Consider the following 15,726-nt stretch of genomic DNA (forward strand, 5'->3'; position numbering starts at 1 on the left):
GTCATCTGAAAACTTGCTGAGGGTGCAATCCATCCCATCATCCAGATCATTAATGAAGATATTGAACAAAACCAGAGCCAGAACCAACCCCATGGGCACTCCACTTGATACCAGCTGCCAACTAGACATCAAGCCATTGATCATTACCCATTCAGTCCAACGATCTAGCCAACTTTCTATCCACCTTGTAGTCCATTCATTCAAGCCATGTCTTTAACTTGCTGGCAAGAATACTGTGGGAGACCATATCAAAAGCTTTGCTAAAGTCAAGATATATCACATCCACCACTTCCCCATAGTCACAGAGCCAGTTATCTCATCACAGAAGGCAATCAGGTTGGTCAGGCATGACTTCACCTTGGTGAATCCATGTTGATTGTTCCTCTCCTCCACCCACAGCTAGCCTTTGCATTTGTGATCCTTTAAGATCCTTTCAAATCCCCCTTCCAGGTTTGTGAGACTTTCATCTCAGGCCCTAAATTATTATGTTTTAGGATGAAATCAAAGTGTGATTCCCAAGCAGAGGGCTGAGAACACTGCATCACAGGATACACTGAAAGATGGGAGGAGTAGAAACTGGAGAACATAAATTCTATCTCAAAGAGAGAAACAATGCTGGAGTAATTTGGAAGGTGGGACTCCCTCCAACTCACTGCTTCTTCTTCAGGTGTCACAGAGGTTGAAAAAAACTTTTCTTTTCATGTCCCTAATCCTGCTCCTTCTCTTTGTTATATTTAAATATATTAAAAATGAGAAAAATGGTACAAAAACATTCATCAGAACCCAGTGCAATGTGAAAACAATTGGGAATGAGACAATTTGTCCATAGTGGGGGAACCTGGTGAACAACACTTGCTTTGCAGTGGGAGAAAAAGTAAAAATGTGATGCTCCAAATTTGTTTACACTAGGGAAAGGGTTACATCAGGTCTTCATGAAGTTTGCTAAATTACTGCGGCCACTATATATGGGCTATTTTTATTGAAAAAAAAAACCAGTTGTTTTTACATCAAGATTGTTAATTGAAGCTAGTTAAATCCTAGTGGAATCAAGGCCCAAGTATATTTAACCTCCGTGTACCTAGCTGAGGTCACTCCTGGTTCCCTCACTTGGAGTTGACTGACATTCTTGTTTGACAAATATCAGAGGGGTAGCCATGTTAGTCTGTATCCACAAAAACAACAAGGAGTCCGGTGGCACCTTAAAGACTAACAGATTTTTTTGGGCATAAGCTTCCATGGGTAAAAAACCCACTTTGTGTCTGACATATAGCCAAATAAATCTGTTAGTCTTTCAGGTGCCACCGGACTCCTTGTTATTCTTGTTTGAGGGACACACTTCCATGACATAGAACAAAGCAGATGATCATGAAGACTATGAGATTTTCCCCAAGACAGGATGTGCTACAGAAGAGAAAAGCAGACAACTCAGCTGGGGGAACTGAAAGATCACAGGGACACAAATGAGGCCTTAAATTTTACTATGTGGGAATTAGCAAAAGGAAAACAATCTTTTCTCATCTCTAGACAGGGTTTGTATAGTCTCTAGCTCCCTTGCAGCATCTCTAATGCTAAATAAAGCCTGAGTTCTGATATAAGAACCTGGCATATTCATAACATTCACAGGGTCACTCTCTTGTGTGGATCCTCTGATGTGTAACAAGGGCTGAGCTCTGAGCAAAGGTTTTCCCACACTCACAGCATCGATAGGGTTTCTCCCCTGTGTGGATATTCTGATGTTGAATAAGAGCTGAACTCCGAGAGAAGCTTTTCCCACACTCACAGCATCGATAGGGTTTCTCCCCTGTGTGGATTCTCTGATGTTGAAAAAGAGCTGAGTTCCGATAGAAGCTTTTCCCACACTCACAGCATCGATAGGGTTTCTCCCCTGTGTGGATCCTCTGATGGCTAACAAGGTTTGAAGTACCAGTAAATGTTTTCCCGCACTCAAAGCATTCATAGAGTTTCTTCCCTGTGTGGATCCTCTGATGGCTAATACGGTGTGAACGATCAGTGAACATTTTCCCGCACTCAAAGCATTCATAGAGTTTCTCCTTTGTGTGGATCCTCTGATGGCTAATAAGGTTTGAGCTCTGAGTGAAGGTTTTCCCACACTCATAGCATTCATATGGTTTCTCCCCGGTGTGGATTCTCTGATGTTGAATAAAGGATAAACTCCGAGAGAAAGATTTCCCACACTCCCAGCATCGATAGGGTTTCTTTCCTGTGTGGATACTCTGATGTTTAATAAGGCTTGACTGCTCAGTGAAGGATTTCCCACACTCACAGCATCGATATGGTTTCTCTCCTGTGTGGATTCTCTGATGTTTCATAAGGCTTGAGCTCTGATTGAAGGTTTTCCCGCACTCACAACGATAGGGTTTCTCCCCCGTGTGGATTCTCTGATGTTGAATAAGAGCTGAGCTCTGAGCAAAGGTTTTCCCACACTCACAGCACCGATAGGGTTTCTCCCCAGTGTGGAGTCTCTGATGTTGAATAAGAGCTGAGCTCTGAGTGAAGGTTTTCCCGCACTCACAGCACCGATAGGGTTTCTCCCCGGTGTGGAGTCTCTGATGTTGAATAAGAGCTGAACTCTGCGCAAAGGTTTTCCCACACTCACAGCATCGATAGGGTTTCTCCCCTGTGTGGATTCTCTGATGGATAATCAGGAGTGGGAGCCTATTAAACTTTTTACCACACTCAGCGCATGTGTTATTTCTCTCACCCGTGAGGATAATCTGCTGGGCCATGGTTTTCTTGTGGCATTTCTGAGTTCCCTGATAATGAACAGATCGACCAATTTTCTGCATTGGCTGGTTTCCCTGCTGCTTCGCTGGCCTGTACCGATTCTTACAGGTTTTTTCCTGCTCACAACTCCTGGACACATTCCCTTTGCATCTTTGCAGTAACACCCCATGTAATTCCCCTTTCTCATCATCTTCCTGCAGGGGATTCTGCTCCACAGTCTCATTCACGATCCCATCATCTGGTGGGACAGAAAAAGAAAAACCTCAGAAACTAGAATGGAAAAGGGGAGAACAAACCAAAAGAAGAAGCTGGAGATGGAAAAAAAACAAACAGGGGCTGAAGTTCCCCAAACTCTTTCCTAAAGGGGAGAGAGTAGGGGATCAATTCCGCATCCAGCTCCCATCCAAACACTCGGGGAGAAGGAAGTTCAGGGAGGGAGCTACTGCCAGGAGTAAGTCAGGATAGGTAGGAAGCCATGAGCAATATCTGTCCTGTGGATATGACATCTGCTGGGGACAATCCTGAATTCATAAAGCTCAAAAAGTCTTTGTTGGGAATCCCAGCTATTTCCTTCAGGCACTGAGTTGGTTTGATGATCACTCACCTGTACTCCTGCCTCTCAGGAGCTCTCTTTCTACTGAGGTCTGGAGATCTGGGGAAAACGGCTCTTCCTTTTGTTCCTGCTGGGAGATGACATCAGGTTTGGAAACTGGAAACCCTGCTCAAGGGAAAGAAGACAAGTGACATTAGGTAAATTCATGAGACATTTGTCACCCACAAAAACAGTTCTGTTATTTTAACCCAAGCCCATTTTAAAGCAGTAAAATCCTGGGGCCAGCTCCCCACGTTCTCAAAGGTGTATGGGTTTAACTGTGCCCATGTCTCATGGGAACACACACAGCCAGACACTCATGATCAAAGGAAAAACCCAGAGCAGATTCCAGCCAGAGGGGACTCCCCCTACAACTGCTTCCTATTGACAGACAGAGGCCCACAGACATTGAGGGAGAGAGAAAGGCTCAAGGCCTGACAGCTGAGGGGAGATACTCAGAGAGATAAGGAAGGGCACAGAGAGGCAGCTATCCCTGCCAATCACTATGACCCCCTCATCTCTTCCTCTAATTGCTCTCACCCTTTCCCAGCTCCTGCAACCTGAGGAGCAACCACTCCTTGAGTATGTCTACACTACAGGATTATTCCAATTTTACAGAAACCGGTTTTTGGAAACAGACTGTATAAAGTCGAGTGCACGCGGCCACACTAAGCACATTAATTCGGTGGTGTGTGTCCATGTACCAAAGCTAGCGTCAATTTCCAGAACGTTGCACTGTGGGTAGCTATCTCATAGCTATCCCATAGTTCCCGCAGTCTCCCCCGCCCATTGGAATTCTGGTTTGAGATCCCAATGCATGATGGGGCAAAAACAGTGTCACAAGTGATTCTGGGTAAATGTCATCAGTCAACCCTCCCTCCGTGAAAGTAACGGCAGACAATCATTTCGAGCCCTTTTCCCTGGATTACCCTGGCAGACGCCATAGCATAGCAACCATGAAGCCCGTTCAGCCTTTTTTCACTGTCACCGTATGTCAACTGGATGCTGCTGACAGACGCGGTGCTGCAGTGCTACACAGCAGCATCCCATTGCCTTTGCAAGTTAGCAGAGACGGTTACCAGTCATATTGCACCATCTGCTGCTGTCATGGGTGCTCCTGGCTGGCCTTGGTGAGGTTGGGCCAGGAGCGCATGGACAAAAATGGGAATGACTCCCCAGGTCATTCCTTTCTTTAAGTTTTGTCTAATGGAGAGTCAGTCCTGCCTAGAATATCAGGCAAGCCTGCTAAAGAACCAGAGAGGCAAACTGCCGCTCCGGGTCAGAGCCCCAGACATCCCACAGAAATGATGAGCTGCATGCCATTCTAGGGGGTGCCTCTGCAACAACCCCACCCATTGCTTCCCTCCTCCCCCACCCCTCCTGGGCTATCGTGGCAGTTATCCCCCCATTTGCGTGACGAAGTAATAAAGAATGCATGAATAAGAAACAACACTGACTTTATTTAATCCTGAGAGAAGCGCAGGAGCTGGTCCAAGAGGTAACTATAGCAGGACCGCTTGGAAATAGTGACCATAATACAATAGCATTCAACATCTCTGTGGGGGGAAGAACACCTCAACAGCCCAACGCTGTGGCATTTAATTTCAAAAGAGGGAGCTATACAAAAATGAGGGGGCTAGTTAAACAAACGTTAAAAGGTACAGTGACTAAAGTGAAATCTCTGCAAGATGCATGGGCCCTTTTTAAAGACACTATAATAGAGGCTCAACTTCAATGTATGCTCCAAATTAAGAAACACAGTAAAAGAACTAAAAAAGAGCCACCGTGGCTTACCAACCATGTAAAAGAAGCAGTGAGAGATAAAAAGACTTCCTTTAAAAAGTGGAAGTCAAATCCTAGTGAGGCAATAGAAAGGAGCACTAACACTGCCAGCTTAAGTGCAAGAGTGTAATAAGAAAAGCCAAAGAGGAGTTTGAAGAACAGCTAGCCAAAAACTCCAAAGGTAATAACAAAATGTTTTTTTAAATACATCAGAAGCAGGAAGCCTGCTAAACAACCAGTGGGGCCCCTTGACGATCGAGATACAAAAGGAGCGCTTCAGTCTTCACGGCTGAGGATGTTAGGGAGATTCCCAAACCTGAGCTGGCTTTTGTAGGTGACAAATCTGAGGAACTGTCACAGATTGAAGTGTCACTAGAGGAGGTTTTGGAATTAATTGATAAAAACTCAACATCAACAAATCACCGGGACCAGACGGCATTCACCCAAGAGTTCTGAAAGAACTCAAATGTGAAGTTGCAGAACCATTAACTAAGGTTTGTAACCTGTTCTTTAAATCGGCTTCGGTACCCAATGACTGGAAGTTAGCTAATGTAAAGCCAATATTTAAAAAGGGCTCTAGAGGTGATCCCAGCAATTACAGACTGGTAAGTCTAACGTCGGTACCGGGCAAATTAGTCGAAACAATAGTTAAGAATAAAATTGTCAGACACATAGAAAAACATAAACTGTTGAGCAATAGTCAACATCATTTCTGTAAAGGGAAATCGTGTCTTACTAATCTATTAGAGTTCTTTGAAGGGGTCAACAAACATGTGGACAAGGGGGATCCAGTGGACAAAGTGTACTTAGATTTCCAGAAAGCCTTTGACAAGGTCCCTCACCAAAGGCTCTTATGTAAATTAAGCTGTCATGGGATAAAAGAGAAGGTCCTTTCACGGATTGAGAACTGGTTAAAAGACAGGGAACAAAGGGTAGGAATTAATGGTAAATTCTCAGAATGGAGAGGGGTAACTAGTGGTGTTCCCCAAGGGTCAGTCCTAGGACCAATTCTATTCAATTTATTCATAAATGATCTGGAGAAAGGGGTAAACAGTGAGATGGCAAAGTTTGCAGATGATACTAAACTACTCAAGATAGTTAAGACCAAAGCAGATTGTGAAGAACTTCAAAAAGATCTCACAAAACTAAGTGATTGGGCAACAAAATGGCAAATGAAATTTAATGGGGATAAATGTAAAGTAATGCACATTGGAAAAAATAACCCCAACTATACATACAATATGATGGGGGCTAATTTAGCTACAACGAGTCAGGGAAAAGATCTTGGCGTCATCGTGGATAGTTCTCTGAAGATGTCCACGCAGTGCGCAGAGGTGGTCAAAAAAGCAAACTGGATGTTAGTAATCATTAAAAATGGGATAGAGAATAAGACTGAGAATATATTATTGCCCTTATATAAATCCATGGTACACCCTCATCTCAAATACTGTGTACAGATGTGGTCTCCTCACCTCAAAAAAGATATTCTAGCACTAGAAAAGGTTCAGAAAAGGACAACTAAAATGATTAGAGGTTTGGAGAGGGTCCCATAAGAGGAAAGATTAAAGAGGCTAGGCCTCTTCAGCTTGGAAAAGAGGAGACTAAGGGGGGATAGGATAGAGGTATATAAAATCATGAGTGAAGTGGAGAAAGTGGATAAGAAAAAGTTATTTACTTATTCCCATAATACAAAAACTAGGGGTCTCCAAATGAAATTAATAGGTAGCAGGTTTAAAAGAAATAAAAGGAAGTTCTTCTTCACACAGTGCACAGTCAACTTGTGGAACTCCTTGCCTGAGGAGGTTGTGAAGGCTGGGACTATAACAATGTTTGAAAGGGAACTGGATAAATTCATGGTGGCTAAGTCCATAAATGGCTATTATCCAGGAAGGGTAAAGAATGGTGTCCCTAGCCTCTGTTCATCAGAGGTTGGAGATGGATGTCAGGAGAGAGATCACTTGATCATTGCCTGTTAGCGTCACTCCCTCTGGGGCACCTGGCATTGGCCACTGTCGGTAGACAGATACTGGGCTAGATGGACCTTTGGTCTGACCCGGTACGCCCGTTCTTATGTTCTTATTATGTTTATTGCCTTTGCAAGCAGAGATAAAGGTAGGGGGGAGATGGCAGCCTCCAGCAGCTATGATATTCCAGGCAGGACTGAATCTCCATTATACATCAAACAGGGGAGGGGAGGGCAGCCTCAAGCTGCTATGATACTCCAGGCAGGAGTGAATCTCCAGGAGACAAAGCTTAAAGAAGGGAATGACCGGAAGTCATATCCGTTTTTGCCCAGGTGCCCCCGGCAGACCTCACTGAGGCCAGCCAGGAGCACTCACGGGATGTTGAATACCAGTCATATTGTACTATCTGCCATCGGGAAGGGAAGGGAATGCTGCTGTGTAGCGCTGCAGCACTGCACCTGCCAGCAGCATCCAGTAGACATACGGTGACACTGAAAAAAAGGCAAGAATTTTTTTTCCCTTTTTTTTCACGAGGGGTGGGGGAAGGGGCTGATGACATACCCTGAACCACCCACGACAATGTTTTTGACCTTTCAGGCTTTGGGCGCTCAGACAAGAATGCAAATGGTTTTCAGAGAGTGCGGGAACTGCAGGATAGCTGGAGTCCTCAGTCCCACCTCCCTCCCTCCACGAGCGTCCATTTGATTCTTTGATTGATTCCTCATGCATCTGAGGAAGTGGGTATTCACCCACGAAAGCTCATGCTCCAAAACGTCTGTTAGTCTATAAGGTGCCACAGGATTCTTTGCTGCATTTGATTCTTTGGCTTTCTGGTACACTTGTCTCAGCTCCTCCATGCAGCACTGTGTTGAGTCCCTATTGTGGCCTCTGTCCAACATAGCTTTGGAGATTTTTTTCAAATGCTTTGGCATTTCATTTTTTAGAACAGCGTTCTGATAAACAGATTCATCTCCCCACACAGAGAGCAGATTCAGTATCTCCTGTACGGTCCATGCTGGAGCTCTTTTTTGATTCTGGGACTGCATGGTCACCTCTGCTGATTGGCGCTCCACACTGGGCAAACAGGAAATGAAATTCAAAAGTTCGCAGGGCTTTTCCTGTCTACTTGGCCAGTGCATCCGAGTTCAGATAGCTGTCCAGAGCGGTCACAATGGTGTACAGTGGGATAGCACCCAGAGGCCAATTCCGTCAAATTGTGGCCACACTAACCCTAATCCGAAATGGAATACCGATTTCAGTGCTACTCCCATCGTCAGGGAGGAGTACAGATAATCACTATTAAGAGCCCTTTATAATCGATATAAAGGGCTTTGTTGTGTAGACGGGTGCAGGGTTAATGTGATTTAACACTGCTAAATTTGATATAAACTCGTAGTGTAGACCAGGCCCTTGTGTTTCCTCCTCAACTCCCCCATTGCCCAGTGCCCTCCTTGCTACCAGTACTCCCAAATTCTCTATTCCCCAGCCTTTTCCACCCATCATCCCACTGTCTCAATTGTTCCTTGGTCCTGATTCCCAAGAGTTCCTGCCAGAAGTGTGTCCCATTGCTAGCACCTCTATTTCCTGGAGCACCACTACCTAGAGTAAAGGGAGCATGGGTTCTAACCAGCACCAACCGTTCCAGATCCTTGATTTCCATTTCTTCCAGCCCTCCACAGCATCCTAATTCCCTACAGCAGCTGTTCCATGGCATCCCCACTCTTAGTGTCTCCAGCACTCCTGGCTCACAGGAGCTCTTTGCCCAAAACCTTCCTCTCCTCAGCTCTCTAACGCCTTCCCTTCCACTGCCCAGAACCTGCCTATTGTAGCCAATAATGTTAGTTTGGTATTCATTTATTGTGTGGCGCTAAGATTAATCAATGTGTTATATGTGGTATACTCACTATGTTAATAAAAATTGATTTATAGAAATTGGTTTATGGAATTATAAAAGCATAAGATTAAGCAAGACATGAGGATGAGTAATATTTAGTGGAACTAGGTGAGAAATCAGACAAGCTGAAATGCAAGGAAACTGTAGGCTGAAACCTGCAAGATCTAGCTTAGCTATTTTAGGCCTTAGATACAAGAAATGGTTCAGGGATGACCTGATGACCTAAAATTCTAGTAACATTGCGAAAGCAACTTCAGGAAAGCTTAAAATTAATCATAAAATGCTGCAACAACAAAATGGTTCGTAACACACGCCTTAACTGCAAAACAAAGGTGGAATATCATCCTACACAGTCTATAGAATTCGGAGTCCCTTGTGTCTCCAAGGGACAACAACCAATAAGAAAGAGACAATCAGAGCATGTACATGCACAGAAGTAGGTATAGTCAAAGTCACTGTATAAAAAGGGGTGCCCAAGAATAGGCAAGTTCAGCTCCCTTTGGGAGACTCTAGCAGGAACCACTACCATACAGATAATCAATCCATGTGAGGGCCAACAGACACTGGGAGGGCCGAAACACTCTAACACCGCCTAAGAGGATGTGACTATGTCTATAGTTACAGTTAGGGCATGGTACATATCTTTTTGGAATTATATATGCTGTTACTTTCATGATTCTATTGGCAACTTTAATAAAATTACTAAAAGACAGATGCTCTTGTAATTGTAGGTGTTACTTGCCTATGGTTTACTGTATTCCTATGGGCTCCAGATCTAGAACCAAGAGACACACCTCTGTTGAACTGGAGACCGTAGCCACCAGAGCTGAACCCAGGGAAATACAATTAACTTTAAGTAGAATAAAAGACTACACCATTATTATAATTTCTATTACTGTAGCATTTAGTAGCATTAGTCACGGACCATGATCCCATTCTGCTGGACATTCTACAAAACACAAAACAAAAAATTCTTTGCCCCAAAATATGAGAATCTAAGAATAAGATAAGAGGAAGATGGATACAAACAGACATGGATTTGACAGAGATGAAATTTTCTGCAATATTCTGAATCATCCTTAGAGAATTAACTCAAACCTTACTGAATTAAGTGTTCAGTATTCTAGGAATTTATTTTATTAAAAATATGAATGTGTATGCATTATTGTGGGATGGTCTGTAACCCCTCTGGGGAGGGGACCTGGCTAACAAAAGCCCTAGAAAGTGTTATGCGCTTCAAAGAATCCTTTGAAACAATATGCTAGACAAAGTTAAGTAGGATTACTAGGAAGTACATGGGGGGAGGAGAAGGCAATGTTCCACCTCCATCCCAAACCTATGGTAGCTGCACCCGGAGAAGAAACCATTGCCTATTGATCACCTATTACCTGAATGTAAGTTCTACTCCTGGGAAAACTCTGCAGCAAAAATTAAAAATTCTGCTCACAATAGTTTAGAATTCTTTATATTTGTCAAAATAGAACAATACAATCACACAAGTTTCAATTATTTTAATAATTTATTTCACAATACCTGTCAGCAAGTATTTCTGTAGCAATACAGTGCACAAAAAAGATTAAAGAAATGTTTTTTGACAAATAGATTCATTACTAGTGTGACGCTGTACCCCATAATGCTTTATGGGAATATGACATAACTGGAATATGTTTTGTGCTGCCTGTGCCATATAACGTATCTCTGTAAAGGTTATGGTTTACTATATCTATTCATCCTATTTGTACACATCTCATTTTGTACTTGAGGTTAAGAATATGGGCTGTATACCTGCTTGATTTCTAAGTAAGCTTTTTGAGGCATTTGGTCAGCTTCTTTAGGAAGGAATTCGCAAGGTTAAGTACCTGATCAGGAAGCACTTGGGAAACAGTGCATCTTGGAATGCTTCAATCCACAAAAGAAGTTTTCCTGGAGACAAACAAAATACCATGTAGACGATGGCTTCTGCCTGTAAAGAGTGTGAGTCATGCATGAACATGTGACTTGCCCAGGCAACTCTATAACTCCATCTTGGAGCTGGACTTTGCATAGGAGGAAGGTCTTCACCCACAAGAGAAAGTCTATTTAAACTTGAGAGACCTCTCCATTTTGTCTTCAGCTGGCTAAAGAGAAAGCCTCTCCATTCCAAAAGAGACCAGAAAGAAACTGCAAGGGGGTGAGTGATTGCTGGACCCAGACTAAGCCCACGTCCAGACTAACCCACGGCATCGGCGGGTTAAAATCGATTGCTCGGGGATCGCTATATCGCGTCTAGTCTGGACGTGATGTATCGATCCCCGAGCGCGCTTACATCGATTCCGGAACTCCATCAACCCGAACGGAGTTCCGGAATCGACATGGAGAGCCGTGAACATCGATGCCGCGCCGTCTGGATGGGTGAGTACCTCGATTTTAGAAATTCGACTTCAGCTACGTTATTCACCTAGCTGAAGTTGCGTATCTAAAATCGATTTTAATACCCTAGTCTGGACGTGGCCTAACAGGAGATTAGTCTGTGAAAGGGAGCATTCTGGAACTGGTGAGGATCTTATCTGTATTCAGTTTGATTAGACATAGATTTGCACATTTTATTTTATTTTGCTTGGTGACGTACTTTGTTCTGTCACTACTTGGAACCACTTAAATCCTACTTTCTGTATTTAATAAAATGACTTTTTACTTATTAATTAACTCAAAGTATGTATTAACACCTAGGGGAGCAAACAGCTGTGCATCTCTCTCTATCAGTGTTACAGAGGGTGAACAATTTATGAGTTTATCCTGTATAAGCTTTATACAGGGTAAAATGGATTTATCTGGGTTTAGACCCCATTGGGAATTGGGCATCTGAGTGTTAAAGACAAGCACACTTCTGTGAGCTGCTTTCAGGTAAACCAGCAGCTTTGGAGCAAGTAATTCAGGCCCTGGGTCTTCGCTGGAGCAGACGAGAGTGTCTGGCTTAGCAAGTCAGGGTCCTGGGGCCCGAGCTGGTAGGGAAGGCAGGGGTAGAAGTAGTCTTGGTACATCGAGTGGCAGCTCCCAAGAGGGTTTCTGTGATCCAACACATCATAACTGGGCATATTAATACAAAACTTTGAGTAATAATTCATTTAAACTACACTAGAGATATGTATTTCCAGCACCCCCAGAAGCAGTGCAAAGGTTTGGGGAAGGGGTAATGGAGGAGTTGATGGTGTGGAAAGTAATTGCTGGAAAGGTGCCTGGGTGTTAACCTCGAAGGTTGCTGAGGGTGGGTGGGAGAAGTATGGAACAATTGTTGAGGGGGCGTGTGGGGAATTCTTAGGGAGCCTCCCTGATGCAGATCCTGGCTGACCCATAGCCTCTCTCTCTCATTCAGTCAGGCACATTTGCCTCTGTCCCCATGTAGCCCTGCAATCCCACTTAGCCACCCCCACCTCTATCTCCAGGTGTCTCTGCATCCCCACTCAGCCACTCCCTTCTCCTCGCTCCATGTGTCCCTACACCTGTCAGCCATTTCTATGTGTCCCAGCACACCCTACTCCCTGTCCTCAAGTGTCATTGAACCCCCTTTCCAATTGAGGCCCCACACCAGGCTGTCCATACCCACTATCTCTTCTGACCACCCAGTCTGACCACCCAGCATCCCCATGTGCTCACGCTGTCCATCCACTCATAGCCAGTGCCTCCTGACCTGGCACCAGTTAGGACACTGTGAGGAACTGAGCCTCTTCTCTTCCCGATCTACAGCAGGAGTCGCTTGTGCCTGAGAGCAGCTGCTCTCTGTTCTGGCACCACAGAAGACCCAGGTGGGCAAAAGGTATCACTGCAGCACATCTCTGGCAGAATATATTTTCTGCAGAGAAAAAAAATTCTGCAAACACATGAATTCTGCACATCTGCGGAATTCACACAGCCGCAGAGCCATCCTGTCCATAGGACAGACTGGGGCAACTGCCCCAGGCCCCTCAGTTTGGGGGGACCCCACAATTCAGGGGGATGCAGGGTCCATAGCAGTGTGGGAGTTAGCAGGGGCCCTGTCACCAGCAGCAACAAGTGACCTGGCCCCAGCCCACTCTACTCTGCTCTGCCTCACTGGCTCCCAGCATCGCGCAGGGGAGAGGGCATGTAGACATCTGCTGTTGAGGTCGCCACTCCTTGGGGCGACTGAGAGCCAGCCTGCCTCACTATACGAGTCCGGTGAGCTGGCGAATTAGCCTGGTGAGGCAGGAAACAGTCAGGAGCTCAGGCCCTCAGGCAGGGGCTGAGCAAATAGTTCCATATTGTAAGCCCAGGCCCTTGATCAGGGTGGGGCAGCAAACAACAGTTCAGAGCTCAGACCCTCAGGCAGGGGCTGAGTAAAGTAGTTCAGGATTTAACAAGCCCAGGCTCCTGGTCCTGAGCGTCGGGGGCGAGGGGGAGACTGCCACCCGGGAGTCAGGTGGCAGGGGGGATACAGGCCCGCCCACTCCTCTGCGTCCCAGCCTGGGGCCCTAACAGTGGCAGGCAGCCTGCTGCAGTGTCAGTGGGGATCCTGGCCGCAACACACTGACATTGGCTCTGGGTGTGCTGCAGCCAGACTAGGGTCGGCTGCCTCCGGATTACTTCCGACCTCCCCCTCTACCAGTACCTGCGTCTCAGCGGCGTCTTCCATGGCGTCTAGCACCATGGGCTCCTCGGGATATTGAGCGAGGGGTAAACTGGGCAGCTCCTCTTGGACCCTTTGTACCCGTCTGTCATAAACAGATAGCTAAGGGTTAATGTCTCTTTCACCTGAAAAGAAGTAACCTGAAACACCTGATCAGAGGACCAATCAGGAAACAAGACTTTTTCAAATCTGGGTGGAGGGAAGTTTGTGTGTGAGTCCTTTGTTCTTGGTCTTCTGCCTGTACGCTCTCTCCGCTATGAGAGGATTTCTATCTCCTGCTTTCTAATCTTCTGTTTCCCAGTTGTAAGTACAAAAGATCAGATAGTGATTTATATGTTTTTTTTGTATTTACCTGTGTGTAGTTGCTGGAGTGTTTTGAATTATATTCTTTTTGAATAAGGCTGTTTATTCATATTTCTTTTAAGCAATTGACCCTGTATTTGTCACCTTAATACAGAGAGACCATTTTTATGTACTTTTTCTTTCTTTTTATATAAAGCTTTCTTTTTAAGACCTGTTGGAGTTTTTCTTTAGTGGGGAACTCCAGGGAATTGAGTCTGTGCTCACCAGGGAATTGGTGGGAGGAAGAAGTCAGGGGCAAATCTGTGTGTGTTAGATTTACTAGCCTGACTTTGCATTCCCTCTGGGTGAAGGAGGGGGGTGGGGGAGAGATTGGCTCTCTCTCCTTGTGTTTCCAGGACTGGAAATAGAGAGGGTGGAGTCCCTCTGTTTAGATTCACGGAGCTTGCTTCTGTGTATCTCTCCAGGAACCCGGGGGGGGGGGGGGGAACACCTGGAAGGGAGAAGGGAAGGGAAATGGTTTATTCCCCTTTGTTGTGAGACTCAAGGAATTTGGGTCTTGGGGTCCCCAGGGAAGGTTTTTGGGGGGACCAGAGTGCCCCAAAACACTAATTTTTTGGGTGGTGGCAGCTTTACCAGGTCCAAGCTGGTAACTAAGCTTGGAGGTTTTCATGCTAACCCCCATATTTTGGATGCTAAGGTCCAAATCTGGGAACAGGTTATGACGTGAGTGGCAGTGGTGAGATAGATAGAATCCAGAAGCTAGTAGGAATATTATATTTTTCTTTTCTCTGCTAGGGGCTTTTAAGCAGAGAGAAACAGTTTGGTTTCAAAAGGAACCAGAGACAATTTTTTTTCTCTGCTCTCTCTTGCAGTTTTTGGCTTGCATATTAAGCAAGGAACCATTAATGGACTATTATGGGTCTTTTGTCACACAATAGCACTCCCATTGTGAGACAAGTATCCAGCAATACACATGCAAATAAAGTAGTTTTTCTGGTTTACTTTACATTGAAAAGAGTAGCTAGAGGAAGAAATGGAAAAAGGCACTGTTACTAGGCAGACCCCAGGAGGCAACAGAGCCTGCAGTTCGGACAATAAACACCAGAGGGCACCCCAACACAAGAAAACAGGTACCATGACTTCCAAGGAAAAAAGGGAGGTAGAAGAACAAATCAAAGAAGTTGAACACAAGCAACAACTGGAGCTGAAAGAAAAGGAAGAAAGCATCAAACTGGCAGCCTACAAAAGAGAACAAGCAGCCAAAGAGGCAGCCCACAAAAGAAAACTAGAAGAAGAAGAGGTGGCCCACAGAAGGAAACAAGAAGACATGGCCCACTGCCGAGAAATGGAAAAACAACAAAAAGAAAGTGAAGAGAATGAAAAACAGGGAAAACATGAACTGGACTTAGCGCAAGCTGGGCTGCATGCGCCAGCCAATCCTAACAACCCTTCGCCAATTATGGTTCCACATCACAGGAAATTTCCCACCTACAGGACAGGTGATGACACTGAGGCCTTCTTGGAAAATTTTGAAAGAGCCTGTCTTGAGTACCGCATCTCTGAAGACCAGTACATGGTAGAATTGAGGCCACAGCTCAGTGGACCTTTAGCAGAGGTGGCTGCTGAAATGCCTAAGGAGAACATGAACGACTATAAACTTTTTCAAACCAAGGCCAGATACAGAATGGGGATAACCCCGGATCATGCCCGTCGGTGTTTCAGAACCCAAAAATGGAAACCAGATGTGTCATTTCCCAAACACGCCTACTACATTGGGAAAAATTATGAGGCCTGGATATCAGGACACAATGTTAAATCCTTGGAA

At 45.0% G+C, this 15,726-nt stretch overlaps 1 protein-coding gene across 16 annotated transcripts in view; it reads right to left on the reverse strand.

Moving 5' to 3' along the window:
- Nucleotides 1-1,247: 1,247 nt before the first annotated feature.
- LOC115659451 (zinc finger protein 271-like) overlaps nt 1,248-15,726 on the reverse strand; it is a 50,745-nt gene continuing 36,266 nt past the window's right edge. For 12 of the 16 annotated variants that reach the window (XM_030579605.1, XM_030579596.1, XM_030579608.1 and 9 more), the window contains 2 exons: nt 3,350-3,463; nt 1,248-2,983 (listed from right to left, as the gene is read on the reverse strand). In XM_030579605.1, the coding sequence (XP_030435465.1) occupies nt 1,626-2,983; nt 3,350-3,463 (1,472 nt within the window). In that variant the 3' untranslated portion in view covers nt 1,248-1,625. Of the gene's footprint in view, nt 2,984-3,349; nt 3,464-9,852; nt 9,927-10,836; nt 10,941-12,610; nt 12,807-13,580; nt 13,684-15,726 lie in introns of all 16 variants that reach the window. The other 4 variants (XM_030579606.1, XM_030579598.1, XM_030579607.1 and 1 more) reach the window with 4 other exon arrangements.

Source organism: Gopherus evgoodei, chromosome 11 (genome assembly GCF_007399415.2).
Source record: "Gopherus evgoodei ecotype Sinaloan lineage chromosome 11, rGopEvg1_v1.p, whole genome shotgun sequence".
NCBI lineage: Eukaryota > Metazoa > Chordata > Testudines > Testudinidae > Gopherus > Gopherus evgoodei.